Source organism: Saccostrea echinata, unplaced genomic scaffold (assembly GCF_033153115.1).
Source record: "Saccostrea echinata isolate AGI-Se365-2 ecotype Australia unplaced genomic scaffold, CSIRO_AGI_Sech_v1 ptg000001l, whole genome shotgun sequence".
Lineage (NCBI taxonomy): Eukaryota > Metazoa > Mollusca > Bivalvia > Ostreida > Ostreidae > Saccostrea > Saccostrea echinata.
In genome coordinates, this window is record NW_026889750.1 from 10,574,876 (window position 1) to 10,599,240 (window position 24,365).

Below are 24,365 nucleotides of genomic sequence, written 5' to 3' on the forward strand. Positions count from 1 at the left end.
AGATTAATGTTGTTTTTATCCTCTGTTGCCACATCAGGATCACTCTCATAAATAAGTGTAACATTGATTTTACCGTCGTATCAGATCTACTTTTAACAGCTTCCTAAAACAGTATCACAAACTCGTAAATGGATTCATAAATAATATTATTTACTCCTTGTCAGATCGTTATTTGGAGGTTAACGTTAACTTTACAGTTGCAATGCAGAAATATGTAGGAATTTGAAAACAAAAAGAATTTTAATTTTTTTTTATTTTTTGTAAATTTCTTTTGAATTTTTGAAGGACTACCAATGCTTCCTTTTTCATATACATCCTGGGTGAATTATCAACATGAAATCCTGAATGTATCTTTTTGAGATTTTTCTCCGACTTGCCGAGTTTCCTTTCTTCAAAATTTTCAAACTCTATATTTGCATTGGTATATTTGAAAAGTTCTGATAATTGTTTTGTAAAATGTTAAACGTTAAACGGAAGTTCATATCGATATTATTGAAAAAATCCGTAAATATGTATGTATATATGGTAAAGTCTCTTGATTTCTTTTTTAACGTGTATTTATTTACTGCTAAAATAACTATATAATCATGTGTGCTTAGTATACTGACCGTAGAATGACGTATGACGAGAATAGTATTTCATGTTTTCTAGATCTTTTCAATGGTATATTAAGAATATTAATTTTACGTGTTATCAATAATCAGCTCCTCAGACGCCTCTCACATGGGCTCGATAACTGGAAGAAAAAAATGCAAAATTCACCACGATTGAGTTTTTTTGAAAAAAAAATGCTTATTTTTTTTATTAGACATTTTAAATTATTGTACATACTATCAGCTGTTCATTGAAATTGATTCACCACATTATAGTACTAGCTTTTTTCCAGTCTTAAATGCTGCAAGAGTGAATTGAGACAAAATCTTGTATCAGAAAAATCAATTGTTCACTTTTGTCATTTGTAACACTAAAATTAATGAAATTCTTTAAAAAAATTTGAACAGGTCATACCTTTACCATATTTGGTTGCTTTATATAGAAAATGATAATAATTTTCTCTTAGTGCAGCCTGTGGACTATTTCAAATATTTTCTATAACCTGTTCCAATCGATCTCTCTGGTTTGGCATATGGATTTAGAATTTAGATACATGCATTCGTACAACACGATGTCAAACGGATTTAAAGATGATGGATGACTTCTTGGCATATCCTGTATATCAATGAAGCATTAACTTCATTTCCCGCCAAAAGAGATTTTATCGCTCAGTGCTGTAAAAAACTATATCGCTATCAAATCATTTCGTGTGTAGAAATTTTCAGTTTCGATAAAAATGATTGATGGTGGACCGCAATAGGCTATGCTTTCGGAAATTAAAAGAAAATCGCATTTTGTTTTTCTGGTAATGAATTGATAAATTGATTTTCGTTTTATTTTGAAAACTCTACTTCTACAGAAAATTAATTAAGCTTATTCAATTATACAGCTGCGTTGCTTAATATTCAAAAGTTGTTTCCGGATGGTTCATGACTACAATGACCTTTCTAACTACCTGAGAAAAAATTATATCACATTGATATACATGTATTATTCATCATTAGGTTGTGGGTCATGAATGAATTCAAAATTTCATACAATGTATTTTTTATTTGCACTAGTGTCTCTTTTGTCGTTAAAATTTTGCCATATCACGCCCTACGTCTAACGAACTCGTGTGCATATCATTGGTACATGTACAATTGTATATCTGAGTTGGGTTTTTATAAATAGGCGTCTATGTTTTCCCCCGCATATTTCTTATGCATCATGGTGTTGAAATTAGTAAATACTACCACTCTCCATTTTAAGGGATTTTTAACGAATTTACGCTTAGTTTGTGATGATAAAGTACCATGAATATACCTGAAAGAATATGACTGTAAATAAAACAAACAAAATAAAATTATTAACTTTTGTGTAAACATGTAAACTACAATATTGATTAAATTCAGAATATAACAGTAAAAAGATACAAAGATAATTAATTCAACCTTGCAGAGGTTCCAGAGAGGGTTTTAAAAGATTACTCAGAAATATGTAGGGGGATTCAACAAATGATTTGTTACTGAGAAGTTTGCTTTATAGTTTATTTACTTACACGAAGATATATAAGAATGCTTTGAGAGAAAACATCTCTTTCATGTATTGTTATCTGTACATTATTTTAATTCAATCATTTCTGTGACGTCATACATTGTTATATCTCATATTTGTTTGCTTGCATCCAATAAATTGCTTTTAAATTAGGAGTCCAATAAAATTCAGCTTATTTTACAAGTAGAGGTCATATTGAAATAAAAAGAAAGTGATAATGCTGATAATTAATATTACTAAATAGACTGCAATACTTTAGCATGGGCAATGTAGGAAATTAGCAATGTCAATTAATATTTTGAATTAAACAAAATACTCCTCTTGAAATTGGCATGCATACTAAATCAAAGTTCATCTTAATGTATTATTTGAAATTTTAAAGCGTATGCAAGACAATGACCTAAAATTTCATTAAATCATTTTTCATTATCATTAGCTTCCATACCTGTTGATACACTTGAAGGTAGAACATTCATAGAAACGAAGGACAAAAGACAAATCAAATGCATGTACTTTCCTGCACTCATCCATTTTTTTCTGCATGCCTCGAACTATTCCACTCAAAATTTCTACCCGGTTTTCGATTACATTTGTTCTGTAATTTTGGATCGTTATTTGTGTCCTATTTTTGTGATTTGTTTGTCCACTCCTACGTTGTATAAGGTTAGTAACTGTAATGGCTCTTAGGGAGTGTTTGGGGTAAGATTCTTCTTGTTGCAAACTCTGAAACATCAGTTATATTTTTGATTTTACAGTATACAACTTAAATTTGCATTTAACTTCTGTTCATTAAATTAGAATGTTATCATCATGAAAATCTGAGGATAATCCTATACATATATGTACTTCTCATCCATTAAGTTGTGATGTTAAATATGAATTATTATTGGTATATCAGAGCTAACTTTTTACGCATGCCTAGTGCTAAGTATACATTTAAAATGTCACAATACGCATTAAATATACCAAACAAAATTAACATGATGAAGATACAAATAGTGACTCGAAGATGTCTATATTATTAAAAATACTAGTAAGTTCACAATTTAGTATCATGGGCTAAGCACATATAATTTTAGTTTACCTGTAGCAGTCTAATATGTGTTAGACAGCTGAGATACGTTTTTTAAAAGTAAAACATAAGCCTCAAACTGATTAATAATATCAGATTCATAACGCTCCTCGGACAATATTAATGAACATGTTTCGGCTGATAACCATTAATACCTTAATTAACAACCGCAACAACAAACAATAAAAGGTTATCAGATCTAAGCAAAAAAGTTCTTAAACTTTGCTGATGCTGAAGAGGATCGATAGTTACTCATTGTGTTTATCTTTTGGTGGTGGTATTTTCCCTACACAATTCATAATATCGATGCTCCTAAATAAATAGATTTGGTCAGTATTGTAGAGATGAAAGTTAAAATGGGCTTTTTAAAAATATCAATTGGTGGATTGCAAAAATTATGTCCTAATCTGAAGTGGAAATGCCAAAAATCATTAGAAATAACGATTTGATGACAGAATAGACATCGTATATATCATGTTCCAGTAGCTTTATAATTTTCTGCTCTTTCTGCTTTTCCCTTAGCAAAACAATGCTACTCTTTCTTATTTTTATTTTTGCGAAGTTTTTGACAGGAAATGGTCTTTTAAGGTCAATTTCACATATCATGTTCCACAGTGACAGAGCAAAATAATGACAAGAGGGGAAAAACATTTAAGTCGGAAAATAGTGTTGTTACTTTGATTTTCTTATCAATATTCTTTAATAATAATAATAATAATAATAATAATAATTTCATTCATTATTTTCACTTAATACTAGAGTCTTTAACATGCGCTCTTAGCAATTACAAATTTGGGTCATGTTGATTGACAAAAGATAGTATAGTCATAGTTTGTGTTCTAGTTCTCCTCAGACATAATGCTTTCTGCAGTTGAATTCAAGTACATGTATATCTACAGAATACAAATTACCGTCACGGTAGCTCAGTCGGTAGAGCGCTCGCTCCGTGATCGGAAGGTCGTGTGTTCGAATCATGGCCGCGACTGACCTAAGTCGATAAAAAATAGGAAGCAACTGTTCCTCCGCCAAGCACTCGGCACTTTGAATTGAAAGTTACGAGTCCTTAAAAACCGAGGCTCCGTGTCACGATAGGCGTTGGCACGAAGAAGAATCTTCACTGCTCAATGGCCCTGAGTACCGAGTAAAGGTCTAAATGTGAAGCCCTTCACCAGTTTATGGTGACGTCTCTATATGAGTGAAACATCCTCGAACGGGACGTAAAACAACACACAATCAATCAGAATGTAAATCGCTTACAAATAAGGGGAAAATCTACATGACATTGAAGTTAACATTTGTAATGCATGTTAAAGTACATTTTCATCTTTCACACTACTTTTTTTAAATATTAGATCATTGAAACGTGAAATTATGACGTCAACTTTATTCCTCATTTAAAAAAACCCACACATCAATTCATATTACGTGCAAAGTTAAACAAAAATATACCAGAGAGTTATGGTACCGGTATTTTACACACCTTACACAGATTTCTTTAAAAATCAATAAAATTAAAGATTAGGCCACTCCCTATAAGATTGAATCGATAACTATATTCAGTTTGTTTATACAATCATCTGTTTTTGACACCTGTGCAGTGCGAACTATTGACAGAAGCTGCTGAATTTTGACCACATCTTTCTTTTGTTGTATGAAGGTGTCTCATATATATATATTGGTTTTATATATTGGTTTTATTTATAAATACCAAACGTGTGAACGGGAATGGCATACTGAAAAATGATATTTATGAGATGATTAAACGCTTTAGACTTTTCGAAAGGACAGGCTTTATCTAACAGTGTATGAGTAAGTAAGATTCTGTTTTAAATGAATACATGTATTTTAAGAGGGTTTTGATGCTATTGCTATTGTGATCACCACTTATAGAATCGTTTTTAAATAGGTTAAAGAATTAATTCAGCAGCATGAAAATCAAGTGTCATTTGAATGCGTGAACTACACTGAAAAAAATATTTGTTCGATTCAGACCGACCGATATACATTCAGCATATATATATATATATATATATATATATATATATATATATATATATATATATATATATATATATATATATATATATATATATATATATATATATATCCTTGTTCCTGTCATATTTATTTACACACTGCACTGTCTACGGATTTCTCCGTTTTTCCCTACCATGACAAGAAGCACACGGCGGGTGTGACCGGTCGGCAGGGGATGCTCACTCCTCTATTGCACCTGATCCCACCTCTGATGTTTTTTGAGGTCCGTGTTTGCTCTGCTCCGGATTTGTATTTTTACTGTGTATTTCAAAACATCTTATTAGTTTGCTTGCCATCAAGTTGACTTGAATTACTCAAAATAACTTAGGAAAGATCCAAAGATATGTTTGTTTTGGTGAAAAAGCCGTAAAACTTACAAATTCCTACATAATGAATTCGTTTGTATTTTTCTTATAATGTAACAATTGTGGCCCTTTGATTCGGTCAATCCATAAGTATATCGACTTCACAGAAAATCACATCGACTTCGCATTTCGTGCTCAGTGGATATGATTTTCTGTTAAGTCGATATATCTACGGATCGACCTCATAAAATGGCTGTATTTGTACAATACATTGTATATCAGTACGACAAACTTTGCCATTGTTGCCATTAAAACAAAAGAGGGATATTTCAATAAAATATACACCGTATATTCCCTTATCTAAAGGTATTTCAAACCGAATAATATTCATGTGTCTATGTATTCATAAGTTTCTGGGATTTAAAATTTAAGACTGTCTGTCGCTTTCGTGGATCCAAATAAGGTTAAATTTCGAAAATTTGAAATATTACAGCGAAAATATTCTTAAATCTATAAGACAAACATTTAAGATGTGCACATGTAAAAATGAAAAATAAAAAACAAAACTTTAAAATAATAGTTACCTAGCTTTCAACTCCAATGTTGCAACGTTGAGATCAGTTCGGAATGACATACGCTATTGTTTGTTTTAGCATATAACATATAAAATCCAATTTTCTTTCAGTTTTAAAACACACAATGTTAATGACGAACTACACATCTGGGTGTTATCAAAATAAGAACGTCAAGGTGACAGCAATCAAATGAATTTATGGAGAGACAATATCTTTAAGAGGCATTCAGAACATTTAAAGAACAGTATATTTTATATTTCTTTTTTTCCTTTACCTATACATCAAATGAACTGACTTCCGTACCCTTACAGCAAGAGTATACCTTTATATTGATTTGACTGTGTCAAATTGTCAAGAAGTGCTTCATAATTAAGATTTAAGGGCAAGCCTTGACAATCTTAACCTCAATCAGTCTTTACCAATGACAACAGCAGGTGGCTCCTAAAGTTAACTTGATAAATGAGTGACTTTTTAAGCCAAGGATTATGGAATTAATTCAATGTCGTAATGAGAGTCTCGTGTATAATCCGAACGTAAATATTTTTTTCGATACAATTATATTTTATGATTGTATATTATACTGTTTACAATTTTTTACCTCTTATATGATCTATGTGCTATTCAAGTTGTGACTGGATGTATATTTATATAAAGATCTTATATAACGGGAACTGCAGTCAATTTTATTCATCAAATCAGGATTATAAATATACGAAAGATAAATGTTTTTTCCTGAACATGAAAATAAGGATTGTATCAATAGTTAAAATGTTGAGATAACGAACAGTATTCAAGTTCAAAGTCCATTTAAACAATACAAATCGGGAGCAGAGCAAACACGGACCTCCAAAAACATCAGAGGTGGGATCAGGTGCCATGGAGGAATGAGCATCCCCTCCCGACTGGTCACACCCGCCGTGTGCTCCTTGTCATGGTCGGAAAAATCCGTAGGCAATTAATTCAGTGTGTAAATAAATATGAAAGAAACAAGAATAATTTAACATAGCACTAACTATCGACGTAAAAATCGATATATGAAGAAACGGTACCTTGATGAATATATACCAGGTTTTATTCTACCCAAACGAAAAGTGTTAACGTTGAACTAGAAACCATATATTCGTTTTGAAGTCTTGAAAATATGAATAAACTTGCCATAGATGATAAAAAATATCAGAACGACGAAGTAAATTAAATTATTTATCTTTAGTAAGTAAGGCAAACTCGTGTGCTTGAAAATTAAGGAATAGAATCATTTTTCTTGTCTGATTTAAAGTGATACTTGAAAAAAATAAGGTTGCATTTTGAAAAAAAAATAAATTCAGTTATTTTGTTTTATTTACCATGCCAACATCCTTGACTTAGATACATAGAATTTTATATTTTGATGCATATAACATACGAGGGTTGTTCAATGCAAAGTAATGCAAAATGCGATCTAGCAAGAATAGATATATGGGTTACCCCATATCCAAGATATTCGACTTTTAATTTACTTGAATTTTCATTGTGATCAGCTGATCTTTTAAGAAAAACTACTGCACTTGTTATGAAACTGGTGTATCCTTAAAAAATACTATAGTTAACTATAGTTGGATATAGTTTACTATAGTTAACAATAGTAACAACTTTGACACTATGAAAACTTAAGTTAACTTTAGTGATAACTTTGAGTGATACTAGTAACTTTGAAAGCTTTGATTTACTATAGTGATCACTATGACACTCTGAAATACTAAAGAGATCACTATGAAAACTTTGATTTACTATGGTGATAAGTTAGAAATCTTTGATTTACTATAGTGATCACTATGAGACTATAGTGATAACTTTGAAAACTTTTATTTACTAAAGTGATAACTTTGAAATTTTGATTTAATATTGTTAATCATTGATAACTATAGCTTACTAAAGTATTTTTTTTGTTAGGGATAGTTCTTCATGTCCGTAGCAAATACTGTCACCAGTCTTGCGTCACCAGCAAACAGTACACACACCTGTGCTTGGAAGACTCTACACACGTGCAATCAGAAATCTATGCAATTAATCAAAGAATTTTAACTTGGGGAAAATTAACTTGGGGACCGGTATTTGGACTTCCCTCACAGAAAAGCTGCTGGATTTTCCTCAATGCAATTTTAACATAAAAACTATCATTGATAGCCCTTCCTTTAGGTGTAGATTCGTGTATTACCTGACCTCTTTACTAAAGATTGATTGAATATTGCTTAAAACGTCCCATTCGAGAATTTTTCACTCATATAGAAACGTCACCGTATGCCGGTGAAGGGCTTTAAATTTAGACGTATCCTCGGCACTCAGGGCCATTGAGCAGTGAGGGTTCTTTATCATGCCACGCCTACCGTGACATGGGACCTCGGTTTTTACGGTCTCATCCGAAAGAGTGACTTTCACTTTTAGTGAATGCCGGGTTCTTGGCAAAGGAACAGACACTTCACATGTTTAGGTCTTAGGTTTGACGCGGCGCGGCGAACGAGAATCGAACCCGGGCTTACCGTTCACGAAGCGAGCGCCCTACCACTAGGCTACCGTGATCGGTTTTTACTAAAGAAATAACCGGTATAAAACATGTTTGGAACTCTTTCCTTGCAATAATCAGAGACAGATTTCTCTCTGATTCCGCTTTTTATTATTGTTCTTCCTTTTATGCAAAAGAAAATGCACCAGTGTTTTGATACCCATCTCCCAAGTTTATCATAACTTCTTTAAAGATAATGTTTATTATTTGATAGACCATTCTCTTAGGCATCTTTAAGGAAAGAATTAGAAATCTTTTTAAATTCCTTTGTCAGAACTCTATAAACTATGATGATGAAATAAATATTAAGTGACTTTCACAGTAAATCTGGCATTTACAGATATCATATTGCTCACAGCATCGACATTTTTTGGTGTCCCTGCAGATTTTGATCGACCAGTTAAACTGCGATTTTGTAACACTCCTTTGCCATTTTTGGATTTCTTAATCCATCTAAACACTGTACAGCGTAATAAACTTGTCTTTTCAGATATCAAAACCACATTTTTCTATATTGGTTCGTCAGCGATTTTTGTTTTTACATACATGTACGCCCTCATTTTCATCTTCTTGGCAGAGACCATTTTTATACAGATTAACATTCTTAAACAGTTTTCAACTCACTATAGTGACGACCATGCTTACTTCAAAAGTAAATTTATTTGCGAAGACTGTAAGAAAAAGGATGCAGTTTTCGATGATTATTAGTCATCAAATAGTACTTCTCGACTGTGAAAAAAAAGTTCTACATTAATTACGATAAATCGTATGTTGCATTACTTATAAAAAGACCCTCGTATATACCAATCTTTATTGAAATCAGACAAAAATTAAAGGAGAGGCATTGTAAAAAAAAAAGTTTGCAGTGGACACTATACCAGTGCATAATATTTTCTGATGTTTAACCAAGAGACCTAAAAGAAAATTAATAATAAGGGTATGGTAAAAATAAATGTTGTTTCGTAAAAAATTTTTTTGGAGAATTTAAAAAATAAATCTTGATTCATAATTATTCATTATCAGTAAAATCTGCAAAAAGGGTGTCTTCGACACATACATACCAGACTGGAACAGAGTTGAATTAATGGTTTAAAATTGTGACGGACGTACTTTTCCCTGGATAATTTGTGATATTGATTAGTATGTATGTATGATAGTATCGAGGAATTTTACAAAAACAGACTCAAACTGATATCAAAGGAATAAATTTACTTTACAAATGCGATTATAAGTCAGGTAAAATTGTTAATACCATAAATATATTTTATCTCTCTTTCAAATATAATCATGATTTCATTTATATCAATGCAATAAGTATTTTGATAGCCCAGTTACCCATTAAATTGCTTATTGCTTTCCATAATCCTCTCATCACTAGAACACCATATCTTATCCTCCTTCAATGAATAAAAAGTATGTAAAATAGTAAATTGTTAATGCCATAAATATATTTTATCTCTCTTTCAAATATAATCATGATTTCATTCACTTAACACAATTTCTATAGTGTTAAAGCCTGATATACTGATTTCATTCCAATTTGTTTGGTTCATTTATTTTGTATAGAAATTTTGGTACATGTATTACAATCTAAAACTGTAAATTTAGTTATAGAGAATTTCACCGAAGTTGGAAGGAGGTTCTGTTATAACCAATGACTGCATTCCTGTCCAGTTCACTTTATCAATTCGATATTGTCAACATCACAAAGTTGACAATATTGACATCGATATCATTATTACATCGTCTACATTGTTTTCATTCACTATGTTGACGTCGTCGACATCTCAATGTTGACAATGTTGATGCGATATCGAGTTTACATGTACATCGTCTACATTGTTATCATTTCTACATTGTATGCCGACATCATCGACATCGCATAAGAGATAATGTTGATATGATATCGAGTGTACATCTTTACAATTTTATAATTTCTATGTCTACATCGTCAACATCGCTGTAAACAATGTTGGTTTGATACTGAGTTTACATCGTCTAACGCTGCGATAATGCCGATGTGAACGATTTAAAAAAAGAAAAAAAGATTCAATATTGATACGATGTTGACTCGATATCGTTCAACATTGAAATGTCGAAGAAGTGAAAGATGTAAACAAGAAAGAAGAACCAATATCGCAATGTCGACAATGTAAATGATGTAAACAAAAAAACAGAATCCAACGTTGAAACGATGTCGACTCGATATCGTCCGACATTGCAATGACAACGATGTAAACGATGTAAACAATAAAAAAGAATGCAATGCTGACAAGATATCAACTCGATAACGTTTAACATTGCAAAAGAGATTAACAAATATATTATTCAGCATTGCTGTATCGACAATGTAATCAGAATAGGAGAGTGCAATGTTGACATGATGTCGATTTGATGTCATCCAAACCTGGGATGTTGAAATAGCTGACAATGCTAGCTGAATGTGTAAATGTGTGCTTTGAATTATATACAGCGATGTCAACAATATCGATAAAACATCGTGCACTGTCCGCAGGTAGAGAAGGTAGGTAGGTTATAATGGTAGGTACATTTTTAGGTAGGTTTTTTAGCTTACCTAATATGGAAGTATTAGGACAAGTCACCTAAGACAGCATTAGCAGGTGAATGCTCTCTCTCTCTCTCTCTCTCTCTCTCTTTCTCTCTCTCTCTCTCTGTGTGTGTGTTCTTTAGTTTTTCTAACATTTAGGCACCATGGTACTGAAAGAATATATATAAAAGATAATTGTAAAGCGTTGTGAATTCTAATTAAAGTTGAAATGTATATTTTTAAGACAAAATGCATTTGTTCTTGCTGCATTAATCCAACAAAAAAAGAAGCTTAGCATCAAGAGACTGTTGTAAATAACTAAAAGTATGTTTTGTATAGAATTCTTCATTGCGTATGGCAGTTGAATCATATTACTCGAAAAATGCATTTTCAAAGTTGTAATGTTCACCATGCAAAAAGAAAGTTGAGAGCACCCTACAAAATATTGGTTAAGACAAGGGAAAGTTAATTTGGGAATTTTTTAACAGTATGTAAACATTTAGAATCTGTGATACTCAAGCATTAATCGCCCCCTTGATACTTTCTTGACCTTAAATTAACCACTTGCGTTTCAATTCTAGTGCTAGCCGTTGCTGATGATAAAAAAAGAACTGGCGGTCTGCTTCTTTCAATACATATTTTAAGATTAAATACACTTTTTTCCTCGTACGTTAATCGTTATTCTATTGGGGTTTTCTGGTTTTGTTTGTTAGTTTTGTTGTTAAGTTGCTGGGGGGGGGGGTTTTTTCGTTTGTTTGTTTGTTTGTTTTTTTTTTTTTTTGTTTTTTTTTTGTTTCTTTGTTTGTATTTGTGTGTGTGTGTATGTCCTGTTCATTGTTGGTTTTTCAAATACACTGGAAGATTTTTCATTAAACAGCCATTAAATACTCAAAATTCTTAGCAAATCACCCCTAGGTTGAGAAATGATATTGATCGTAATGAAAGTGGAGTATTACTTTTCAATTAAATGTCACTGATTTTCTATCCTTTTTGTTCTCTCAATACAAATTATTTAATTTCTTATTTTATCAAAAAAAAAAAAAAATCAATATCGAAAAATTACACACAATATACGTGATATATATGTACCTGCTTTAGGTCCATGTGAAAGTGTTTTCAGTTGTGGATTGTGCGGGAGACCTTAATCTTAAAACTCTTTATATATGCTGTATGCTCGAAAATTTGGTCGCATTAATTGTGGTTACTTCCTACAATATGAGGAATGTAAGAAAAACAAATGTTTTAAAATCATGAAATGTATGATTTAATTCTATAGTTTGTTTAGAAGAAGAATGAACACAAGATTGAAATCGAGCAAGACGATGCTTTGTTTATTAATTTCTATAAAACTGATTTCAACATTAAATTCAAACTCGTTAAAATGATAGAAAATATTATTATATTTTTTTGGAACCTACATGTACTCGTTCAGCATATGAACCGAAAGGGTTAAACAGCAACTCTTGATGCATGTATTAATACCATGCAGTAATCCTGCAATTGACACGTAAGAACTCCTAAAATGTCATATTATTAAGCTTTCATATGCTTGTACAGAGAACTGATTCCAAAATAAATATCTTTGCGTCTTAACTGTTATTTAAACATAGATAATCTGGCTCAAGTCAGATCGATCTATTATGTGGTAAAAGTAAAGATGTGTCATATTGCTTTTACAGAATTATAGAGGGAAATCCAATACTAAGGAGTGGTGTAACTGAGAAACGAGTACAGAGCCTGTGGGGTAATATCTGGAAACGAGTACAGAGCCTGTGGGGGTAATATCTGGAAACGAGTACAGAGCCTGCGGCAATATCTGTAAACGAGGTACAGAGCCTGTGGCAATATCTGGAAGTCTATAATCGTATTAACAAAAAAATTTGAAGTGAGAGAAAAGAACGGTAGGATTTATGTTTTCCATAAGTAAGTAAAAATCTTTCTTTGAAATAGGTACGTTTGTAAATAGAATATTTTTTCATGAATTATGTGTTTTAAGATTTATTATTTTAAAAGCTCTATTCATTTTTGGTAAAGCATAGTTTCAATTGTATGATAACGTGGGAACTGAACACCTTTCAGAGGAATTGTGTTAATGAGAAGTATTATTAGAGGCGGAATATATTAAATGTACATAACATGACATTCGACATAAATAAGCATTAAAAATTCCTACGCAGCTCTCATTTAAGGTGGTTGCAAGGAGTTGAAAGAAACGTAGAAAAAATTAAATACATTTACATACTAGAATTGTAAATAGTTCAAGAGAGTTAAACAAGTAAATAAAAAGACAAATTATATGACCATAAGACATTTGCTTGTCAGAAACTTGATTCTCATCAGTTTATCAATGACGTAAAACCAACACTTTGGTGTTCACTTGAATAACGATCACGATTGCAGCAAAGTACATGACAATTTCTTCGTTTAAAAAATTTTTGTACCAAACAGTATGAATTGTACTTTCAATATTTTCATGGATGTTTTCCCACAAAATACTTTACATATATTGCATTTTTGTACAGCATTAGTCCTATCTAAATCGCGGTAGTACTTTTTTTCCTCTAGACTAGATGTTGAAGTTCTAGTAATCTTCCCAGATTCTTTAAGTATTAGCTGCATGTCTGATTCAAAACTTTACATGTATAAGATCTGTGCTATTAATAAAACACTGTCGATATAAAGTTTTTCCTTCCAACTTGTCATCCATAATAATAAAATTTGTTTACTGTAAAGTTTTCCAGAATTTGAAAATTTATTTCCAACACTGTAAAAATTGTGTTTAGGAAATAAACACTTCTATTACATGTTTAGATCTAAACGTGTATAGTATTGTGTTTAACAACTAAACACTTATGTCTTAACATGTTTTATATCTAAACGCGTTTAGAAATTAAACACATTTTACTGTAAAGTGCAGAGTTATCTTCCCGGTAATGACACACATATATTTGAACGTTAATTTGAGCGGCTATCTAAACAAAGAAAACACAACAAGCTAAGGTGATGTATCAATGAGAGTTATGACAACCCAATTCAAGGGATAACCATGACGAAATAGTGAAATACGTGAAAGGGCATCTTGTTACTGCAATACATTAAAGGTTTGTTTTCTTCTTCTTTGCATTAGTTAACCACGATGAGCAACATAAATAAAGTTGACTTGAGATATCTTGAATTCGTTCATAGACTTGCAGGAGAGAAAATAATATTAAATGTCATTAAAAACAACTATATTTATATCAGTGTAGTTTCACGAAGACTTGAACAATTTTGTTTTTCTAAGTAATGTAAAATATCAGTGATAGTGTACTTTTTCTAAAATCTGGCTTTCTTTCCTACAGGCACCGTACGTAGTCCAGATCGAACTAAAAATACAACGTATCAGAGTACTTGGTGTCATCTCCAATTGCAATGTTGTTGTTCCATAATCAACACTTTGAAACCTTCATTTGTTGAAGACTACTGTGTTAATTCGACAGTGTTTACAATTAGGTATCCTCGTGCATTCGAAATGGGTTACTTTCTGGCAGTTATTGATGGGATATAGATTATAATATGTGGTGCTTTGGGACTTGCTGAAAGTTCATAAAATTTGATATTTTGTGATTGACACGAGGAAAACTCTGCAGCCGATTCAAATTATAATGATTATAATAAATATATCTATAAATATACATTTTGTATTTTTAGTTTAACAATTCTTTAATAAAGCCTTTTAAAAATTTTCAATGAAGTTTTGATATTAAATTGTCAGCTTAATATTATTTTCTTAATAATTTTGAAGATTAAAAGTTTGTTATCTATGTGTACATTATAAATTATGTGTCATTCTGATTGAATTGTTGAGACTAATCAAATCTATTCAGTTCCATCTCCTACATTATTTGTGTAAATTAAGTACATGTACATCGCACAGTGTCCATTGCATTGTATAATTAAATACATATCCCAACGTTCAGTGGCTTTATGGAAAATAATTAATATTGGTTACATATTTTGAAAATTTTGACAATAATGCGCATTTAAAAAACATATACTTTTTGTGCCTAAATTTACGAGAGTGTTTTGTTTTTCTGCAGGTACAAATTAAACTTATGATGTGTTTAGATTTTAAACACATCTGCTGTTATGTGTTTAGAATTTAAACACTTGTGTTTATGTGTTTAGATATGTTTAATTTCTAAGCACACAAGTGTTTAAATTCTAAACACTTTCTAAGACATGTTTAGGAATTTTACATGTTTAGAAATTAAACATATAAAAAAGGAGGTGACAAGAAAGTGTTTAGAAAAGTGTTTGAATTGTAAACACATTTTTTACAGTGAAGGTCACAACAAATCTTAATGTGATAAGGAACATCTTATGCAAATTTGAAGTCACTAATTAAGTGACTTTCAACTTTGAAATACATGTTAAGGAAAGAGCACACCTCAGTATCATCAACAATATACCTAAGTCTATAATTGAAAATCTAAATTTCCATATTGCAATCTCGGGATGTTTTCCATAGAGAAATCATACCAAGTATTTATTGTAGCTTGCATATTAGTATGCAATATCACACAAAATGATAGAGATTGGTGTAGACAATTCATCAATAATTCCGGTCCTGGCAAATGCAGATATTAAATCTTAAGGATATGGTTTTACAGTTCAGGGGATATAGAACATTATCAGACCTGAAACATATTTTAGATTGTAAAGGGCTCTGTATGGTATCTGTATGAAGTTTGCACGAATGTCCTATTGTTCTGTCAATGCAAATGAGCACAATGACAACTGTTATTTCATAACCGACACTTTCAACCGACAAACTTGATGCTGATTACCTATGATTTACCATATTTAGAGTTCTTGTAATTGTATTGAGTATCTGAAATTTCTTTTAGGAAATAGATGTTGTATCACAAAATATGAAACACTTTTTCAACAAACACTCTAAGATTATGTATATCAGCATCTTCAACTTTCAATATACCTTATCAATATACCATTATAACCTGCATATGGAGTTTATGTTCACCAGTTGATTCGATACGCAAGAGCATGCACTACGTACATTTACGAACGATTTCGAGAACAATACAAACTATTAACAAATAAGTTGATACACTGTAATATAAGGATATCAACAGTCTCGTTTGAAGTTTACATTTCGCAAATTCTACGGTCAATACAATGGTCTTGTCAGCAAGTACAGTCTGTGGTTAAATCGAATGCTGACTGACTTTTTCATACAATTTGTTAGGCCATTATTTTCCCACTGAATTGTCTACGGATTTTTCCGTTTGGTCGATCATGGCAAGGAGCACACGGCGGGTGTGACTGGTCGTCAGGGATGCTTACTCCTCCGTGGCACCTGATCCCACCTCTGGTGTTTTTAGAAGTCCGTATTTGTTCTGCTCCCAATTTGTTTTGTTTCAATGGACTTTTGAGCTTGATTACTGTTCGTTATCTTCATATTTCATCAAAATTATGTTCAATTATTCTGAAACCTAAGGGAACAAAGTTCATGCTGTGATATAATTACAGTAATAATGATTTTCTTTAATTGTGTTTATATTAGGTGAGTCTCAAGCACTTTACATTAATCAAAGAATGTGGACTTTTTTCTCCTTGTCATTAAAGTGCATATTTATGTAGGAAATCGCCATTCAATATGAAACTACATATATAAAAGTGTACAAGCTAGTAACGCTTCCATTAATATATATATATATATATATATATATATATATATATATATATATATATATATATATATATATATATATATATATATATATATATATATATATATATATATATATATATAGATAGATAGATAGATAGATAGATAGATAGAACCATATGCACACTTCACCATTAATAAAAAAAATATATAGCAAAAAGGTTCCAAGTATTGAAGATATGTTGATATCAAAGTGTCAACAACTTCTGACAAAACATCCTCATATACTTGGAGGAGGATAGTTAATTCAACCTGAAGTCAAGAGACAAAGCCCAGTCAATCGTATTCCATTATCAACTCTCACTTCAGTTTTCTTAAAATCTGCCCACGGCGTTAATTTAACTATATTATAATCATTTGAAGTGGTTAATCAAAACAGTATAAAAACTTTTATGGAAATTTATGGAAATTTACCACTTTGATTCCCTGTCGACTGATACAAAGAAATTTCTAGGTACAATCGTATGGATCCTAAAAATAACGTCTAGAAACATCAAAGAAAGCTTTTAAATAAACATCATACACGGATATTTGGTACAGTTTAATGCAAATGCTTATACTATACTATGTGCCCTGTCTTATTATTAGATATCCCTCTTCTCTAATGATTGGCCATATTGTTTCTGATTAATGCAAATCAATTCTAGACATTTGTATTACAGGAAGTAAGAGAATAGAAGAATGATACTTTCTTGGCATATCTCCTGCACATAAATCAATAAGCGCTTATTACATCTCCTTTGAAATTTTCTCGCCATTTTTATTGTTGTCACATTTATTTAATTGAATGAGTTTTCATTTTCGATACATATGATCTGAATTAGAAATCATAAACAATTGCACTTTTCTGATGTTCATCTGTGGTTATAACATCTATCTGGGGTAAAAGTTGATTTTAAGGTTACAATTTGATCATTCTATGTGTATGTCAATGAACGTATGGGACCTGATCAGTATGAAAGAAGTATGTAACATTAACATGTTCTCTGCAAATGCACATGTTTTCATTTTGTGCTTTGAATTCAATAAACCTTCGTTCATTATTGTGCAAAAACTCATTTTAAAACCTGCAAATTCTTTAAGGAATTCAAGTAAATAAATTATTCATTAAAACGTGTAATATGCTTCGAATTTTAATTCCATTTTACCTGAAATGTATCTTTTTTTCCCCGCCGTGACTCAAAGGGGATGCACTGAATACTATGCGTAAAAGACATTTAATTTCTATCATGATAATAATCGTCTTTTTAAATTTATAACAATTTGGTGAAGCGGATACAAAGATAAGAAAGACTATATCAGAAACATGTCCAATATCCAGAAATTTTCTTCACATATTTATCGTTTTCATGTACCTGATTATTGGGTTAAGTTTTTGCATCAATATATGTTGTAATTTATACAATGTCTTTTTCTTCAAAAATGGAACCAGATTGATTTTTTTCTTCTTTATTTCTCTAGGTGCTATATTTTTTTTTTCAATCGAGCAGTCCGTCATATCAAAATTTTATATCAATACTGATTCTGATAGTTTGCTTCATCCATTTTACCATATAGACAGCTTTTTGTATAAAATTCATAACATGTACACATCAGTAGTACCCCAGGTGACTGTCTGTCATTAAGATCTGAAGCTACAATATGCATAAAGATATCTGAAAAAAGAAGAGCAAGAACATGTATAGATTTATAGTATACATGATTAATTTTCTTCTTTTTTCCTCATTGATCTCAGATATTTTGTGTGTCTCTTTCATGCTCTGTATTTTATGAGCTACTAATTGATTATTTGATACAAGCAGATAACTACCTTATTTTCTTTTGATATTTGTTTATACCGATTCATTTCTGAAATCTCTTTTGATAAGCACTTGGTTGCTTTCAAACATGCTTAACTCAGAAATTTCTTTTTAAAAATCTTCATTGTGCACTAACTTTGATGTTTGTAATAGTAGAAAACATTTGTTGAGGTTTGAATTAGAAGTTTCGAATATATCACGTGGAAATGTGATTTTTTTTTTTTTTTTTTTTTTTTTTTTTTTGCTGTTGTTGTTGTTAAGTTATTATGAAAAGCTAGAGATTTGTCAATGTGAAGTTATTCGTTCCGCTCATACAAGAATTGTTTCTCCGTCGATTTCCAAGTATGAGGTGTTATATTCCATTCTCTTTTATGACCAGTGGCATAAAAAAGTTGTAATTTTTCATCAGATTAATAATAAAACAAAAATTAAAAAACATATACGACCTCAATGATTAAATGATTAAATCTAGAAGTGCATAAAAAGACAAAAATAAAAGTGATTTTTTTTTCATATTGCCAAACCATCACGTACAAACCCAAACTCTTCAGCAAAAAGTTCAAGGATAATCAGTCCCTTTCTTTTTTGTTTATTGCCAACATGTAGCCATTTGGTAAATTGTTATGGCACTTCAACATACAAGCACTTGTACATTTCAAGTGTACAAACAAACCAATATTGTTACGTCACGAACCTAAGGCCATAAAAATTATTTTATTCAAGGCCAGAACTGCATTTTTATATGTGCGTTATACCAGACTCGACCAAATAAATTAGGAAGGTTAATAGTCGAACCGAATTATTAAACTAATAAAATGAAGTTTCAGAAAATTTTCAAGGATTTTTTTTTCTAATGTTTTTTTTTTTTTTTCTATAATTTCAATTGTTCAAAAAATTATTTTTCATCCTTAGATTAAACTTTCAACTACAGTATAATAATCTTCTAAAAATCATAAAATGCCCCAAGGAACAAAATCTCACAGAATACCTATATTTATCACAAAATTTGCATATTTGTCATAAACCATTTTCTTCAAACAGAATCACAAACATGATTAGTGCCCTTGTCTTTTAACTTCATCGTTCATTTAAAATGTAAAAATAAAAAAGAAGCATTCTTTCATTTTAAAAATGTAACCCAGAATTTCTCAGAATGGAAGGAAGATTTTTTTCCTTCTTCATTTGTGCAGCATTTGAAGTATAATGAAACAGGGGTTATTAATTATAGTATGCTAATGTCTGCGAAAAATTGTCCGTTAATGTGTCAAAAATTAGATTAAATAAAAAGCAATATTAAGCTTTTTCAGTAAATTGGTAATCTTAAAGATTCTATGTGACTTTGATGCTTAGTGAAGGTGTCATTTACTAAGTAATGAATTATATATAATGAGTACTCATTCATCGAATTCCTTTGGGGTGCGTATCATTACATTTTCAAAATTGCGTATCTTCAAAATTTTCATTAGCGCTACATGCACATTACCGCTACAAAAAAGGATACATTACCGCTACATTTAAAAGTATACATTACCGCTACATTGCCTCTTTCGTTAGCCAGCGTCTTATGCGTGTACAGTACAACATATATATATATGCATAAGACCTGTTTCCCCTGCTCACATGGGGAGGTGAAGCAGGATGTTTTTATTTTCTTCATTTTTTATTTAAAATCTGCTAAATTTCATAAAACATTTTGCAAAGTTTAAAATTAAGCACTATCCATAGATAAAACACACAGTCTTTGAAATTCTGCCACTGTCATATTTTGTTTTCAGTTTTTTTTTTTTTTTTCCGTTGTGTTGTTATTCTCCTGAGTGAATTATATTGAATGGAACTCATAGCCCGTGCCATTGTTGGCCGATTCGGTATGTAGCGGTAATGAGTTGTTGTCGACGTAAGTCCCTTTGATAAAATGTAGCGGTAATGATCGCCCGAAAATTTGAGAAAATGTAGCCGTAATGAGTTGAAATTTTTCGCAATGTAGCGGTAATGTTGACCTCCCTTCCTTATAATTCATTATTTAGTAAACGACAAAAATATGAATGTCAGAGATTTCTTTAAAGGGCTGGAAAAAAACGTGTGTATTACATACTTGATTTTTTTGCATTAAGTACTTTTGTTACTTTAAAAAATCCTGACATCTACGTCAAGTTTTTTATATGTGTAAAATGTCGCTTGATGTAGGATAAGTTTTCAGGAAATTGCATTGTTTTCGTTTTTGTGATACATGTACACCAAGAGAAACAATTACCAAACTTCAAATCCTTGTCAGCTTCATTCACCAATAAGGGCTGAGATTTTGTTTTTGTGTTATTGTTTGATTTGAATTATTTATTACTCAATTGACATTTAATCCACAGGCATTAATCATACCCTATAGGATATATACTATTTTAAGTTTGGCATAAATTTCCTGTATGAAATTAAATCAATATAAAACAAAAAAAAAATCAATAAAGATGATTTAAGGCAATGTGCAGTTTGCATGCTTTGTTCATGATACTTTCACACAGAATTTTAATTCTCCCTTTCCATCATAAATGATATATCAATATAGTTATATTTACTATGAAAAAACTACACAGTTCTCGAACATACTACCTTTAGGCAACTTTTTGTCTTAATGTTACAAGAAGTGGATAAATGCAAAGATGATAAACTTTATATGAAAAGTGTTCTGATTTCTTGGCAACAATAACTCTAATGAGTGAAAGATGTAAACGAAGAACAATCGTCAAAGAAAAAAAAGCTTGTTTAGAAAACCATACTCGTACGTACATATATATATATATATATATATATATATATATATATATATATATATATATATATATATATATATATATATATATATATATATATACAATTCCATATATGTGTTGCACAACAGTACTCTCGTAATCTAGGATAACATACAACTAAATGAAACACTATGCATGTTTTTCGCTATTATTTTTTTTTCAGTCAGTGCTGTACTTAAATGTCAATTTCCTACAAATGTGAGATATATTTCTTTTACATCATTAAAATGTTAAAACTACTTCCCTGACATAAAGCTGTATATTCCAATACATATTTACCATTGTTATCTCTCTGGTTTCCAATATATATACATGATATATATATATATATATATATATATATATATATATATATATACTTTCACTTCTCTGAAATCAAATAAGTTTACATTTAACATTCTCTTGTGCTCTATATTCGTTCGATATAATCAAAAATCTTATTTATATCAACTACAGACATGCAATTACACAGTAAAGGAGTCCCTGGGCAAATAAGGAGGCTAACATCTATTTTTCTTCAAGACGTATAGGCAGAGAAGCCTTATTAAACAGGACTGAATATTAGCAGAGACATGCAAGAAGGCAACTATAAATGACTTGCAAAAAACCCTGTAAAAATGATCGTTAAATATAAATATATATGTGTGTATTCTGAAAAATTAGTTTGTAATTTGTCCTCAACATTGAATGAAAGGATACCAATATAACTGACCAGAATACGTTTGCATCTCTCATGTACAGAGTAATAGAAATTGAGAAATATGGGCTCCATAATCAGCGCGAGTTGTAGTACCTGGGTTTTTTTTTTCCTCAAACTCTTGTTCCTAATTTTTTAGAATATTTTTAAAGGGACCACCAAGTGTTTAAAAAGTATCTATTGAAAATTAAAAGGAAGTAAGGAACAATAGTTTGAGAAAACCTGTTACTAACGAGCATTGGTTATGGGATCTGCTTCTCCCATTACTTACATTTTTTGGTTCAATTTGAAACGTAGAAAATTGGAATCATTCAAGGTGAAAGCAGCTTATCAAAATCGCATCAGGTGTACATGTTATGAACAACCACACCCACACACACAAACACAGAGAGAGAGAGAGAGAGAGAGAAAGAGAGAGAGAGAGAGAAGTAACAATTAATTATGGGAGAAGCTTCTGCAAGTTACTACCTGTATAGCGATAATAGGAGAAAAAAACATAATCATTTCTTCGCGTTTCGCTACAGGAAAACTTCAGTTAATGAATACTTGATGAAGAATTAAATGATGCACACATTGATGCTTACTTTTATTTTATTCTAGATATAACTTCTACATTGGCCTTATGCTGTGGCCAACGAACTTTTGGTTGAACTTAGTGTCTTTGCATGTATTGGATATTTGTTGGTATTGTTGTTTGTATCTGATATTTGTATTGAAACTATAGGTATTGGCGATGTTTTTGTATTTGTAATTTAACATAAACCAAAAATAAATTAACCTTTCCATGGATCGTTGTCAAAACATCGGAAATTTTTGACGAGAAAAGGCCAGTGGAAACCCCCATTAATTAATCTATTTATTAAATTAATTTTTTAAAATAAAAACTTTCGTGAAAAAAAAATTGTTGAAGCTTCATCATATACTTATACTCATGTTTTATTCATTATTTTCACAGTCTATGACAATTCTTTGTGTTAGATAAGCACGTTTAAGCATATTTCTCTCAGCAATTTGCATTTGTAACAGATTATCAAATTTATTCTGGAATATACACATAACTGAAGGTGGGCAAGAAAAAATGCCACAAAGCAATTTGAAATAATATCCCCACATTCACAAACAAAGAGTATTTTAAATGGTTATTTTGACAATCACACTCATTTATCATTATTTATAGTATTTTGAAAATTGTGAAATAATCGATAAGCTTACGCCATAAAATGTGAATGGTAATTGTTTTTCGTTGATTTGTTGTCCGTTGCAGTATCTTCTGTAACTGACAATTTCCCTGTTCCTTTTTGCCAGGCTTTTTCATTTTGTATAACTGTTTTCACCAATATTTCTCACCAAATCTACACCCTCATTAATGGTAAACACTGTATGATTGATTTGTCATCCTTTGCAATACAGAGTAACAGCCTTTCAGACTGTAGCATGTAGTGGCTCTATCGTAATTCTCAGTTTTGATTGTTATTCAAAAGGACTCCTAGAATGGTGTAAAATACCAGCCTTTACTTTTTGATCTGTTAAGAATCAAGTTCTTATGTTTTTACAGGGCTGATCTTGCCGTCGGATAATAAATTATGATTAACCGGAAGTGAAATCTGAATGGTGTGTGAGATGCAGATAAATGGTGGATGGGGTTTATATTTATTTATCAGCTTCTTCATTAAATTCGGTAAGTATCAAGTTAAAGGTTATTTATCAACATAAAACAGTACGAAGAAGTGTTTTTGAATTCATATTTAGATTATTCAGATTCAGATTTTTATCGATAAAATTCTTAACTTTTTATGACTCTGCAAGGAATGAGCACAAAGAAGTGGACATTTTTGTATAAAATGTCGTGTTGAAAGTGAACTTGACTTTTTTCCTAGCTTTTATTATCATTTTCAATCCAGTTGATATTATCTTAGTCTAAATCCATCTATCTATCATTCAATTTTATAAAGAATAAAGTATGATTTTTTAGACTGCAAATTACAATGATAATTCATAAAAGAAACGCATTGATGGACTCTTCACTTCTTCAACTCTTCAACTACAACAACTATGATATTTGTTATTGTGTTTGTGATTCTCAGGGTTCGGAAAGTTCGATGTAAAGAGTAAAAGTACACAGATAAAATTA

General features: G+C 30.9%; 1 protein-coding gene across 3 annotated transcripts in view; it reads left to right on the forward strand.

Annotated features, from left to right (window-relative positions):
- LOC133187432 (uncharacterized) overlaps nucleotides 1–24,365 on the forward strand; it is a 53,866-nt gene that overhangs the window by 25,728 nt on the left and 3,773 nt on the right. The window contains exons 2-3 of one of the 3 annotated variants that reach the window (XM_061322840.1): nucleotides 12,886–13,033; nucleotides 23,790–23,912. In XM_061322840.1, the coding sequence (XP_061178824.1) occupies nucleotides 23,843–23,912 (70 nt within the window). In that variant the 5' untranslated portion in view covers nucleotides 12,886–13,033; nucleotides 23,790–23,842. Of the gene's footprint in view, nucleotides 1–12,885; nucleotides 13,034–13,084; nucleotides 13,130–23,598; nucleotides 23,913–24,365 lie in introns of those variants that run through there. The other 2 variants (XM_061322993.1, XM_061322916.1) reach the window with 2 other exon arrangements.